Here is a 14,879-nt window from a genome sequence, read left to right on the forward strand (position 1 = left end):
AAACAACAGGAGCTATAGGACATGACATGCATCTACTGGAGGTGACAAACAACAGGAGCTACAGGACATGACATGCACCTACTGGAGGTGACAAACAACAGGAGCTATAGGACATGACATGCATCTACTGGAGGTGACAAACAACAGGAGCTACAGGACATGGGTGTCTGTCCTTTCCCTTAAGCTAACGGACAGGAGAGCTGCACAGATATTCCTGACAAGTCCCCAATTCTGCAGCACATTTTCAGATGTTCTCAGTTTTGTTGGTGCAATATTCCCGCATGTAATAAACAGGGCACAGACCGTGACAGAAGTAGATGTAAGACCAAGTGATGATGACACAGGAGTTAATATAACATTATTTATTCTCTGCAATGGGCCTGATTCAGTGAACAGCACTTTGTGATTAAGGCCCTAATTTACAAGTCCATAAAACCCCTAATTAAACAGGTTGGACACTTTGCTGCAGGATCAATTGCTCCTTCTGGCTACAGAGACCGGTGTGGTTGCTGTGCGCAGAAGCTGCTGGTGTGTGATTGGGACAGACGCCCATGTGCGCCCTCAGGCAGTTTGAGTCCTGGAAGCCAATTGGAGCAGTACATAGTGTATTGTCCCAAGGGGTCTCTCTTTGTGGTATACTGGGGAGCGATCTCCCTATAATACAATAGCAGTAACAATCAGCTCTGGATTCTCAATGTCCCGTTTGCTCTGCACCATTCTGAGCTCCAGCTGGGCGTAGGAAGGTCTAATCCCAGGGCCGGCAAGGACTGTGAAGAGAACTAGAGTCAGAAAGAGGGACACTGGTACCTATCGGCATCCTCCAGACATTTGCTCACAAAACAGGCGTGCCAGCCGCACTCACAAGCTTCTCTCTACAATAACACAGCAAGTGCCCACCCATTTCACCCAGGAATAACGCACACACTATTCACAGCAGCGACAATGCAACTGTGCCTTTAATTGTAACAGCCTGCAATGTGCTCCTCTAGCGCTCACTCAGCAAGCCTGCAATGTGCTCCTCTAGCGCTCACTCAGCAAGCCTGCAATGTGCTCCTCTAGCGCTCACTCAGCAAGCCTGCAATGTGCTCCTCTAGCGCTCACTCAGCAAGCCTGCAATGTGCTCCTCTAGCGCTCACTCAGCAAGCCTGCAATGTGCTCCTCTAGCGCTCACTCAGCAAGCCTGCAATGTGCTCCTCTAGCGCTCACTCAGCAAGCCTGCAATGTGCTCCTCTAGCGCTCACTCAGCAAGTCTGCAATGTGCTCCTCTAGCGCTCACTCTGCAAGCCTGCAATGTGCTCCTCTAGCGCTCACTCTGCAAGCCTGCAATGTGCTCCTCTAGCGCTCACTCTGCAAGCCTGCAATGTGCTCCTCTAGCGCTCACTCTGCAAGCCTGCAATGTGCTCCTCTAGCGCTCACTCAGCAAGCCTGCAATGTGCTCCTCTAGCGCTCACTCTGCAAGCCTGCAATGTGCTCCTCTAGCGCTCACTCTGCAAGCCTGCAATGTGCTCCTCTAGCGCTCACTCAGCAAGCCTGCAATGTGCTCCTCTAGCGCTCACTCTGCAAGCCTGCAATGTGCTGCTCTAGCGCTCACTCAGCAAGCCTGCAATGTGCTCCTCTAGCGCTCACTCAGCAAGCCTGCAATGTGCTCCTCTAGCGCTCACTCAGCAAACCTGTAATGTGCTCCTCTAGCGCTCACTCAGCAAGTCTGCAATGTGCTCCTCTAGCGCTCACTCAGCAAGTCTGCAATGTGCTCCTCTAGCGCTCACTCAGCAAGCCTGCAATGTGCTCCTCTAGCGCTCACTCAGCAAGCCTGCAATGTGCTCCTCTAGCGCTCACTCAGCAAGCCTGCAATGTGCTCCTCTAGCGCTCATTCAGCAAGCCTGCAATGTGCTCTTCTAGCGCTCACTCAGCAAGCCTGCAATGTGCTCCTCTAGCGCTCACTCTGCAAGCCTGCAATGTGCTCCTCTAGCGCTCACTCAGCAAGCCTGCAATGTGCTCCTCTAGCGCTCACTCTGCAAGCCTGCAATGTGCTCCTCTAGCGCTCACTCTGCAAGCCTGCAATGTGCTCCTCTAGCGCTCACTCTGCAAGCCTGCAATGTGCTCCTCTAGCGCTCACTCAGCAAGCCTGCAATGTGCTCCTCTAGCGCTCACTCAGCAAGCCTGCAATGTGCTCCTCTAGCGCTCACTCAGCAAACCTGCAATGTGCTCCTCTAGCGCTCATTCAGCAAACCTGCAATGTGCTCCTCTAGCGATCACTCAGCAAGTCTGCAATGTGCTCCTCTAGCGCTCATTCAGCAAACCTGCAATGTGCTCCTCTAGCGCTCACTCAGCAAGCCTGCAATGTGCTCCTCTTGCGCTCACTCAGCACACACACCACTCCCTCAGTGCCTGTATACAGCACACACACACCACTCCCCTCAGTACCTGTATACAGCACACACACACCACTCCCCTCAGTACCTGTATACAGCACACACACACCACTCCCCTCAGTACCTGTATACAGCACACACACACACCACTCCCCTCAGTACCTGTATACAGCACACACACACCGCTCCCCTCAGTACCTGTATACAGCACACACACACACCGCTCCCCTCAGTACCTGTATACAGCACACACACACCACTCCCCTCAGTACCTGTATACAGCACACACACACCACTCCCCTCAGTACCTGTATACAGCACACACACACACCACTCCCCTCAGTACCTGTATACAGCACACACACACCACTCCCCTCAGTACCTGTATACAGCACACACACACACACCACTCCCCTCAGTACCTGTATACAGCACACACAGACCACTCCCCTCAGTACCTGTATACAGCACACACACACCACTCCCCTCAGTACCTGTATACAGCACACACACACCACTCCCCTCAGTACCTGTATACAGCACACACACACCACTCCCCTCAGTACCTGTATACAGCACACACACCACTCCCTCAGTATCTGTATACAGCACACAAACACCACTCCCCTCAGTACCTGTATACAGCACACACACACCACTCCCCTCAGTACCTGTATACAGCACACACACACCACTCCCCTCAGTACCTGTATACAGCACACACACACCTCTCCCCTCAGTACCTGTATACAGCACACACACACCACTCCCCTCAGTACCTGTATACAGCACACACACACACCACTCCCCTCAGTACCTGTATACAGCACACACACACCACTCCCCTCAGTACCTGTATACAGCACACACACACCACTCCCCTCAGTACCTGTATACAGCACACACACACCACTCCCCTCAGTACCTGTATACAGCACACACACACCACTCCCCTCAGTACCTGTATACAGCACACACACACCACTCCCCTCAGTACCTGTATACAGCACACACACACCTCTCCCCTCAGTACCTGTATACAGCACACACACACCACTCCCCTCAGTACCTGTATACAGCACACACACCACTCCCCCCTCAGTACCTGTATACAGCACACACACACCGCTCCCCTCAGTACCTGTATACAGCACACACACACCGCTCCCCTCAGTACCTGTATACAGCACACACACACCACTCCCCCCTCAGTACCTGTATACGGCACACACACACCGCTCCCCTCAGTACCTGTATACAGCACACACACACACCGCTCCCCTCAGTACCTGTATACAGCACACACACACACCGCTCCCCTCAGTACCTGTATACAGCACACACACACACCACTCCCCTCAGTACCTGTATACAGCACACACACCACTCCCTCAGTGCCTGTATACAGCACACACACACCGCTCCCCTCAGTACCTGTATACAGCACACACACACCGCTCCCCTCAGTACCTGTATACAGCACACACACACCACTCCCCTCAGTACCTGTATACAGCACACACACACACACCGCTCCCCTCAGTACCTGTATACAGCACACACACACACCGCTCCCCTCAGTACCTGTATACAGCACACACACACCACTCCCCTCAGTACCTGTATACAGCACACACACACCGCTCCCCTCAGTACCTGTATACAGCACACACACACCGCTCCCCTCAGTACCTGTATACAGCACACACACACCACTCCCCTCAGTACCTGTATACAGCACACACACACCGCCCCCCTCAGTACCTGTATACAGCACACACACACCGCTCCCCTCAGTACCTGTATACAGCACACACACACCACTCCCCTCAGTACCTGTATACAGCACACACACCACTCCCTCAGTACCTGTATACAGCACACACACCACTCCCTCAGTATCTGTATACAGCACACAAACACCACTCCCCTCAGTACCTGTATACAGCACATACACACCTCTCCCCTCAGTACCTGTATACAGCACACACACACCACTCCCCTCAGTACCTGTATACAGCACACACACACACCACCCCCCCTCAGTACCTGTATACAGCACACACACACCTCTCCCCTCAGTACCTGTATACAGCACACACACACCACCCCCCCTCAGTACCTGTATACAGCATATACACACCACTCCCCTCAGTACCTGTATACAGCACACACACACCACTCCCCTCAGTACCTGTATACAGCACACACAGAGCGCCCCCCCCCTCAGTACCTGTATACAGCACATACACACCACTCCCCTCAGTACCTGTATACAGCACACACACACCACTCCCCTCAGTACCTGTATACAGCACACACAGAGCGCCCCCCCCCTCAGTACCTGTATACAGCACACACACACCACTCCCCTCAGTACCTGTATACAGCACATACAGAGCGCCCCCCCCCCTCAGTACCTGTATACAGCACACACACACCACTCCCCTCAGTACCTGTATACAGCACACACACACCACCCCCCCTCAGTACCTGTATACAGCACGAACACCCCCCCCCAGTACCTGTATACAGCACACACACACCATTCCCCTACATGCACACGTAAAGTGCACAAAAAAGGCACACAAGTCTCCCTCACAGGTTAAGTTCACACAATATTCCCGTCGCCCTCATAAGTAAACAACCTTAATTATGCAGCAAAATGGTCTGCTTTGAGAGCTAATCCCTCCTATTGTGCTGATTATTCCCCTCCCACTCAGGAGCATCCCATCATCACTCACGGCGGGCACTGCGGATGGTTCTCTGCAAAACGTGATGCATGGCAGACACGGTCTTCTCACAGGCAAGCTGTAAATCAGAGGTAGAATCACTGAGTGAGTGACGGAAAGCACCGTCAGAATCAGTGGGTGAGGGGGGAGAAAGCACCGTCAGAATCAGTGGGTGAGGGGGGAAGAAAGCACAGTCAGAATCAGTGCGTGAGGGGGGAGAAAGCACCGTCAGAATCGGTGGGTGAGGGGGGAGAAAGCACCGTCAGAATCGGTGGGTGAGGGGGGAGAAAGCACAGTCAGAATCAGTAGGTGAGGGGGGAGAAATCGCAGTCAGAATCAGTGGGTGAGGGGAGAGAAAGCACAGTCAAAATCCGTGGGTGAGGGGGAGAAAGCACAGTCAGAATCAGTGGGTGAGGGGGGAGAAAGCACAGTCAGAATCAGTGGGTGAGGGGGAGAGAAAGCACAGTCAGAATCAGTGGGTGAGGGGGGAGAAAGCACAGTCAGAATCAGTGGGTGAGGGGGGAGAAAGCACAGTCAGAATCAGTGGGTGAGGAGGGAGAAAGCACAGTCAGAATCAGTGGGTGAGGAGGGAGAAAGCACAGTCAGAATCAGTGGGTGAGGGGGGAGAAAGCACAGTCAGAATCAGTGGGTGAGGGGGGAGAAAGCACAGTCATTATCAGTGGGTGAGGGGGGAGAAAACAGTCAGAATCAGCGGGTAAGGGGAGAAAGCACAGTCAGAATCAGTGGGTGAGGGGAGAGAAAGCACAGTCAGAATCAGTGGGTGAGGGGAGAGAAAGCACAGACAGAATCAGTGGGTGAGGGGGGAGAAAGCACAGTCAGAATCAGTGGGTGAGGGGGGAGAAAGCACAGTCAGAATCAGTGGGTGAGGGGGGAGAAAGCACAGTCAGAATCAGTGGGTGCAGGGGGAGAAAGCACAGTCAGAATCAGTGGGTGAGAGGGGGAGAAAGCACATTCAGAATCAGTGGGCGAGGGGGAAAAAACAGTCAGAATCAGTAGGTGAGGGGGAGAAAGCACAGTCAGAATCAGTGGGCGAGGGGGAAAAAACACAGTCAGAATCAGTAGGTGAGGGGGAGAAAGCACAGTCAGAATCAGTGGGTGAGAGGGGGGAGAAAGCACAGTCAGAATCAGTGGGTGAGGGGGGAGAAAGCAGTCAGAATCAGTGGGTGAGAGGGGGGAGAAAGCACAGTCAGAATCAGTGGGTGCAGGGGGAGAAAGCACAGTCAGAATCAGTGGGTGCAGGGGGAGAAAGCACAGTCAGAATCAGTGGGTGAGGGGGAGAGAAAGAACAGTCAGAATCAGTGGGTGAGGGGGAGAGAAAGAACAGTCAGAATCAGTGGGTGAGGGGGAGAGAAAGAACAGTCAGAATCAGTAGGTGAGAGGGGGGAGAAAGCACAGTCAGAATCTGTGGGTGAGAGGGGGAGAAAGCACAGTCAGAATCAGTGGGTGAGGGGGAGAAAGCACAGTCAGAATCCGTGGCTGAGGGGGGGAGAAAGCACAGTCAGAATCCGTGGGTGAGAGGGGGAGAAAGCACAGTCAGAATCAGTGGGTGAGGGGGAGAAAGCACAGTCAGAATCAGTGGCTGAGGGGGGAGAAAGCACAGTCAGAATCCGTGGGTGAGAGGGGGGAGAAAGCACAGTCAGAATCCGTGGGTGAGAGGGGGGAGAAAGCACAGTCAGAATCCGTTGGTGAGGGGGGAGAAAGCACAGTCAGAATCAGTGGGTGAGGGGGGAGAAAGCACAGTCAGAATCAGTGGGTGAGGGGGAGAGAAAGCACAGTCAGAATCAGTGGGTGAGGGGGGAGAAAGCACAGTCAGAATCAGTGGGTGAGGGGGGAGAAAGCACAGTCAGAATCAGTGGGTGAGGAGGGAGAAAGCACAGTCAGAATCAGTGGGTGAGGGTGGAGAAAGCACAGTCAGAATCAGTGGGTGAGGGGGGAGAAAGCACAGTCATTATCAGTGGGTGTGGGGGAGAAAACAGTCAGAATCAGCGGGTAAGGGGAGAAAGCACAATCAGAATCAGTGGTGAGGGGGGAGAAAGAACAGTCAGAATCAGTGGGTGAGGGGAGAAAGCACAGTCAGAATCAGTGGGTGAGGGGAGAAAGCACAATCAGAATCAGTGGTGAGGGGGGAGAAAGAACAGTCAGAATCAGTGGGTGAGGGGGGAGAAAGCACAGTCAGAATCAATGGGTGAGGGGAGAAAGCACAGTCAGAATCAGTGGGTGATGGGGGAGAAAGAACAGTCAGAATCAGTGGGTGAGGGGGGAGAAAGAACAGTCAGAATCAGTGGGTGAGGGGGGAGAAAGAACAGTCAGAATCAGTGGGTGAGGGGGGAGAAAGAACAGTCAGAATCAGTGGGTGAGGGGGGAGAAAGCACAGTCAGAATCAGTGGGTGAGGGGAGAAAGCACAGTCAGAATCAGTGGGTGAGGGGAGAAAGCACAGTCAGAATCAGTGGGTGAGGGGAGAAAGCACAGTCAGAATCAGTGGGTGAGGGGGGAGAAAGCACAGTCAGAATCAGTGGGTGAGGGAGAGAAAGCACAGTCAGAATCAGTGGGTGAGGGGGGAGAAAACACAGTCAGAATCAGTGGGTGAGGGGGGAGAAAGCACAGTCAGAATCAGTGGGTGAGGGGGGAGAAAGCACAGTCAGAATCAGTGGGTGAGGGGAGAGAAAGCACAGTCAGAATCAGTGGGTGAGGGGGGAGAAAGCACAGTCAGAATCAGTGGGTGAGGGGGGAGAAAACACAGTCAGAATCAGTGGGTGAGGGGGGAGATAAAGCACAGTCAGAATCAGTGGGTGAGGGGGGAGAAAGCACAGTCAGAATCAGTGGGTGAGGGGGGAGAAAGCACAGTCAGAATCAGTGGGTGAGGGGGGAGAAAGCAAAGTCAGAATCAGTGGGTGAGGGGGAGAAAGCACAGTCAGAATCAGTGGGTAAGGAGAGAGAAAGCACAGTCAGATTCAGTGGGTGAGGGGAGAGAAAGCACAGTTAGAATCAGTGGGTGAGGGGGGGGGAGAAAGCACAGTCAGAATCAGTGGGTGAGGGGAGAGAAAGCACAGTCAGAATCAGTGGGTGAGGGGAGAGAAAGCACAGTCAGAATCAGTGGGTGAGGGGGAGAAAACAGTCAGAATCAGTGGGTGAGGGGAGAGAAAATATAATTTATGCTTACCTGATAAATTGATTTCTCTTGCAGTGTATCCAGTCCACGGATCATCCATTACTTGTGGGATATTCTCCTTCCCAACAGGAAGTTGCAAGAGGATCACCCACAGCAGAGCTGCTATATAGCTCCTCCCCTCACTGCCATATCCAGTCATTCGACCGAAACAAGCCGAGAAAGGAGAAACCATAGGGTGCAGTGGTGACTGTAGTTTAATTAAAATTTAGACCTGCCTTAAAAGGACAGGGCGGGCCGTGGACTGGATACACTGCAAGAGAAATAAATTTATCAGGTAAGCCTAAATTATGTTTTCTCTTGTTAAGTGTATCCAGTCCACGGATCATCCATTACTTGTGGGATACCAATACCAAAGCTAAAGTACACGGATGATGGGAGGGACAAGGCAGGAACTTAAACGGAAGGAACCACTGCCTGTAGAACCTTTCTCCCAAAAACAGCCTCCGAAGAAGCAAAAGTATCAAATTTGTAAAATTTGTAAAAGGTATGAAGCGAAGACCAAGTCGCAGCCTTGCAAATCTGTTCAACAGAAGCCTAATTTTTAAAGGCCCAGGTGGAAGCCACAGCTCTAGTGGAATGAGCTGTAATCCTGTCAGGGGGCTGCTGTCCAGCAGTCTCATAGGCTAAACGGATTATGCTCCGAAGCCAAAAAGAAAGAGAGGTTGCCGAGGCCTTTTGACCTCTCCTCTGTCCGGAGTAAACCACAAACAGGTTAGATGTTTGACGAAAATCTTTAGTAGCTTGCAAGTAAAACTTCAAGGCACGGACTACGTCTAGATTATGCAAAAGACGTTCCTTCTTTGAAGAAGGATTAGGACATAATGATGGAACAACAATCTCTTGATTGATATTCTTGTTAGAAACCACCTTGGGTAAAAACCCAGGTTTTCTACGCAGAACTACTTTATCTGAATGAAAGATCAGATAAGGAGAATCACAATGTAAGGCAGATAACTCAGAGACTCTTCGAGCCGAGGAAATAGCCATCAGAAAAAGAACTTTCCATGATAGAAGTTTGATATCAATAGAATGAAGGGGTTCAAACGGAACCCCTTGAAGAACTTTAAGAACCAAGTTTAAGCTCCATGGAGGAGCAACAGGTTTAAACACAGGCTTAATTCTAACTAAAGCCTGACAAAATGCCTGAACGTCTGGAACTTCTGCCAGACGCTTGTGTAAAAGAATAGACAGAACAGAAATCTGTCCCTTTAAAGAACTAGCTGATAATCCTTTGTCCAAACCCTCTTGGAGAAAGGACAATATCCTAGGAATCCGAACCCTACTCCATGAGTAATTCTTGGATTCACACCAATGAAGATATTTACGCCATATCTTGTGATAGATTTTCCTGGTGACAGGCTTTCGTGCCTGTATTAAGGTATCAATGACTGACTCGGAGAAGCCACGCTTTGATAGAATCAAGCGTTCAATCTCCATGCAGTCAGTCTCAGAGAAATTAGATTTGGATGATTGAAAGGACCTTGTATGAGAAGGTTTTGTCTCAGAGGCAGAGTCCATGGTGGAAAGGATGACATGTCCACTAGGTCTGCATACCAGGTCCTGCGTGGCCACGCAGGCGCTATCAGAATCACTGATGCCCTCTCCTGTCTGATTTTGGCAATCAGTCGAGGGAGCAGAGGAAACGGTGTAAACACATAAGCCAGGTTGAAGAACCAAGGAGCTGCTAGAGCATCTATCAGCGTCGCTTCTGGGTCCCTGGACCTGGATCCGTAACAAGGAAGCTTGGCGTTCTGGCGAGACGCCATGAGATCCAGTTCTGGTTTGCCCCAACGATGAACCAATTGAGCAAACACCTCCGGATGGAGTTCCCACTCCCCCGGATGAAAAGTCTGACGACTTAGAAAATCCGCCTCCCAGTTCTCTACACCTGGGATATGGATTGCTGATAGGTGGCAAGAGTGAGACTCTGCCCAGCGAATTATCTTGGAGACTTCTAACATCGCTAGGGAACTCCTGGTTCCCCCTTGATGGTTGATGTAAGCCACAGTCGTGATGTTGTCCGACTGAAATCTGATGAACCTCAGGGTTGCTAACTGAGGCCAAGCTAGAAGAGCATTGAATATTGCTCTTAACTCCAGAATATTTATTGGGAGGAGTTTCTCCTCCTGAGTCCACGATCCCTGAGCCTTCAGGGAGTTCCAGACTGCACCCCAACCTAGAAGGCTGGCATCTGTTGTTACAATCGTCCAATCTGGTCTGCGAAAGGTCATACCCTTGGACAGGTGGACCCGAGATAACCACCAGAGAAGAGAATCTCTGGTTTCCTGATCCAGATTTAGTAGAGGGGACAAATCTGTGTAATCCCCATTCCACTGACTGAGCATGCATAATTGCAGCGGTCTGAGATGCAGGCGCGCAAATGGCACTATGTCCATTGCCGCTACCATTAAGCCGATTACCTCCATGCACTGATCCACCGCAGGGCGCGGAGTGGAGTGAAGAACACGGCAAGCATTTAGAAGTTTTGATAACCTGGACTCCGTCAGGTAAATTTTCATTTCTACAGAATCTATAAGAGTCCCTAGGAAGGAAACCCTTGTGAGAGGAGATAGAGAACTCTTTTCTTCGTTCACTTTCCACCCATGCAACCTCAGAAATGCCAGAACTATCTCTGTATGAGACTTGGCAATTTGAAAGCTTGACGCCTGTATCAGGATGTCGTCTAGATAAGGAGCCACCGCTATGCCTCGCGGTCTTAGAACCGCCAGAAGAGAGACCAGAACCTTTGTAAAAATTCTTGGGGCTGTAGCCAACCCGAAGGGAAGAGCTACAAATTGGTAATGCCTGTCTAGAAAGGCAAATCTCAGGAACCGATGATGATTTTTGTGAATCGGAATGTGAAGGTAGGCATCCTTTAAGTCCACTGTAGTCATGTACTGACCCTCTTGGATCATGGGTAAGATGGTTCGAATAGTTTCCATCTTGAATGACGGAACTCTGAGGAATTTGTTTAAGATCTTTAGATCCAAAATTGGTCTGAAGGTTCCCTCTTTTTTGGGAACCACAAACAGATTTGAATAAAAACCCTGTCCTTGTTCCGTCCGCGGAACTGGATGGATCACTCCCATTACTAGGAGGTCTTGCACGCAGCGTAGGAATGCCTCTTTCTTTATCTGGTTTGCAGATAATCTTGAAAGGTGAAATCTCCCCTGTGGAGGAGAAGCTTTGAAGTCCAGAAGATATCCCTGAGATATGATCTCCAACGCCCAGGGATCCTGAACATCTCTTGCCCACGCCTGAGCGAAGAGAGAAAGTCTGCCCCCTACTAGATCCGTTGCCGGATAGGGGGCCGTTCCTTCATGCTGTCTTGGAGGCAGCAGCAGGCTTTCTGGCCTGCTTGCCCTTGTTCCAGGACTGGTTAGATTTCCAGGCCTGCTTGGATTGAGCAAAAGTTCCCTTTTGTTTTGAAGCAGAGGAAGTTGATGCTGAACCTGCCTTGAAATTTCGAAAGGCACGAAAATTAGACTGTTTGGCCCTTGATTTGGCCCTGTCCTGAGGAAGGGTATGACCCTTACATCCAGTAATGTCAGCAATAATTTCTTTCAAACCAGGCCCGAATAAGGTCTGCCGAATAAGGTCTGCCGGCCTGCTTGGATTGAGCAAAAGTTCCCTTTTGCTTTGAAGCAGAGGAAGTTGATGCTGAACCTGCCTTGAAATTTCGAAAGGCACGAAAATTAGACTGTTTGGCCCTTGATTTGGCCCTGTCCTGAGGAAGGGTATGACCCTTACCTCCAGTAATGTCAGCAATAATTTCTTTCAAACCAGGCCCGAATAAGGTCTGCCCCTTGAAAGGAATGTTGAGTAATTTAGACTTTGAAGTCACGTCAGCTGACCAGGATTTCAGCCATAGCGCCCTGCGCGCCTGGATGGCGAATCAGGAATTCTTAGCCGTTAGTTTAGTCAAATGAACAATGGCATCAGAAACAAATGAGTTAGCGAGCTTAAGTGTTCTAAGCTTGTCAATGATTTCAGTCAATGGAGCTGTATGAATGGCCTCTTCCAGGGCCTCAAACCAGAATGCCGCCGCAGCAGTGACAGGCGCAATGCATGCAAGGGGCTGTAAAATAAAACCTTGTAGAATAAACATTTTCTTAAGGTAACCCTCTAATTTTTTTATCCATTGGATCTGAAAAAGCACAACTGTCCTCAACCGGGATAGTGGTACGCTTTGCTAAAATAGAAACTGCTCCCTCCACCTTAGGGACCGTCTGCCATAAGTCCCGTGTAGTGGCGTCTATGGGAAACATTTTTCTAAATATAGGAGGGGGGGAAAACGGCACACCGGGTCTATCCCACTCCTTACTAATAATTTCTGTAAACCTTTTAGGTATTGGAAAAACATCAGTACACACAGGCACTGCATAGTATTTATCCAGTCTACACAATTTCTCTGGCACTGCAATTGTGTCACAGTCATTCAGAGCAGCTAATACCTCCCCAAGTAACACACGGAGGTTCTCAAGCTTAAATTTCTAATGCTGCCTGAGATAAAATAGTACACTCCGGTACCATTTAAAAATAACAAACTTTTGATTGAAGTTAAAAAAAACTATAATACACCACTCTCCTCTTACTACCTCCATCTTTGTTGAGAGTTGCAAGAGAATGACTGGATATGGCAGTGAGGAGAGGAGCTATATAGCAGCTCTGCTGTGGGTGATCCTCTTGCAACTTCCTGTTGGGAAGGAGAATATCCCACAAGTAATGGATGATCCATGGACTGGATACACTTAACAAGAGAAAGCACAGTCAGAATCAGTGGGTGGGGGGGGAGAAAGCACAGTCAGAATCAGTGGGAGAGGAGGGAGAAAGCACAGTCAGAATCAGTGGGTGAGGGGGGAGAAAGCACAGTCAGAATCAGTGGGTGAGGGGGGAGAAAGCACAGTCAGAATCAGTGGGAGAGAGCACAGTCAGAATCAGTGGGTGAGGGGGGAGAAAGCACAGTCAGAATCAGTGGGTAAGGGGGAGAAAGCACAGTCAGAATCAGTGGGAGAGGGGGGAGAAAGCACAGTCAGAATCAGTGGGTGAGGGTAGAGGGGAGAGAAAGCACAGTCAGAATCAGTGGGTGAGGGGGAGAAAGCACAGTCAGAATCAGTGGGTAAGGGGGGAAAAGCACAGTCAGAATCCGTGGGTGAGGGGGGAGAAAGCACAGTCAGAATCAGTGGAGAGGAGTGAGAAAGCACAGTCAGAATCAGTGGGTGAGGGGGGAGATAAAGCACAGTCAGAATCAGTAGGTGAGGGGGAGAAAGCACAGTCAGAATCAGTGGGTGAGGAGGGAGAAAGCACAGTCAGAATCAGTGGGTGAGGAGGGAGAAAGCACAGTCAGAATCAGTGGGTGAGAGGGGAGAAAGCACAGTCAGAATCAGTGGGTGCAGGGGGAGAAAGCACAGTCAGAATCAGTGGGTGAGGGGGAGAAAGCACAGTCAGAATCAGTGGGTGATGGGGGAGAAAGCACAGTCAGAATCAGTGGGTGAGGGGGGAGAAAGCACAGTCAGAATCAGTGGGTGAGGGGGGAGAAAGCACAGTCAGAATCAGTGGTTTTAGGAGGGAGAAAGCACAATTAGAATCAGTGGGTGAGGAGGGAGAAAGCACAGTCAGAATCAGTGGGTGAGGAGGGAGAAAGCACAGTCAGAATCAGTGGGTGAGGGGGAGAGAAAGCACAGTCAGAATCAGTGGGTGAGGGGGGAGAAAGCACAGTCAGAATCAGTGGGTGAGGGGAGAGAAAGCACAGTCAGAATCAGTGGGTGAGGGGGGAGAAAGCACAGTCAGAATCAATGGGTGAGGGGGAGAAAGCACAGTCAGAATCAGTTGGTGAGGGGGAGAAAGCACAGTCAGAATTAGTGGGTGAGGGGGGGAGAAAGCACATTCAGAATCAGTGGTTAAGGGGGGAGAAAGCACAGTCAGAATCAGTGGGTGAGGGGGAGAAAGCACAGTCAGAATCAGTGGGTGAGGGGGGAGAAAGCACAGTCAGAATCAGTGGGTAAGGGGGAGAAAGCACAGTTAGAATCAGTGGGTGAGGGGGGAAAAAGCACAGTCAGAATCAGTGGGTGAGGGGGAGAAAGCACAGTCAGAATCAGTGGGTGAGGGGAGAGAAAGCACAGTCAGAATCAGTGGGTGCAGGGGGAGAAAGCACAGTCAGAATCAGTGGGTGAGGGAGAGAAAGCACAGTCAGAATCAGTGGGTGCAGGGGGAGAAAGCACAGTCAGAATCAGTGGGTGCAGGGGGAGAAAGCACAGTCAGAATCAGTGGGTGAGGGGGAGAAAGCACAGTCAGAATCAGTGGGTGAGGGAGAGAAAGCACAGTCAGAATCAGTGGGTGCAGGGGGAGAAAGCACAGTCAGAATCAGTGGGTGCAGGGGGAGAAAGCACAGTCAGAATCAGTGGGTGAGGGGGAGAAAGCACAGTCAGAATCAGTGGGTGATCGGGAGAAAGCACAGTCAGAATCAGTGGGTGATCGGGGAGAAAGCACAGTCAGAATCAGTGGGTGAGGGGGAGAAAGCACAGTCAGAATCAGTGGGTGAGGGGGAGAAAGCACAGTCAGAATCAGTGGGTATGGGGGGGAGA

The 14,879-nt window shown here is 50.8% G+C and overlaps 1 protein-coding gene across 2 annotated transcripts in view; it reads right to left on the minus strand.

The window, feature by feature from the left end:
• Window positions 1-347: 347 nt before the first annotated feature.
• The window catches only part of PDXK (pyridoxal kinase), a 96,258-nt gene continuing 81,726 nt past the window's right edge, over window positions 348-14,879 (minus strand). For both annotated transcript variants that reach the window (XM_053705717.1, XM_053705718.1), the window contains exons 11-12: window positions 5,117-5,183; window positions 348-767 (exon numbers count right to left, since the gene is read on the minus strand). In XM_053705717.1, coding sequence (XP_053561692.1) covers window positions 655-767; window positions 5,117-5,183 — 180 coding nt within the window. In that variant the 3' untranslated portion in view covers window positions 348-654. The remainder of the gene's footprint in view (window positions 768-5,116; window positions 5,184-14,879) is intronic.

The sequence above is a fragment of the Bombina bombina genome, chromosome 3 (assembly GCF_027579735.1).
Source record: "Bombina bombina isolate aBomBom1 chromosome 3, aBomBom1.pri, whole genome shotgun sequence".
In the NCBI taxonomy this organism is placed as follows: Eukaryota; Metazoa; Chordata; class Amphibia; order Anura; family Bombinatoridae; genus Bombina; species Bombina bombina.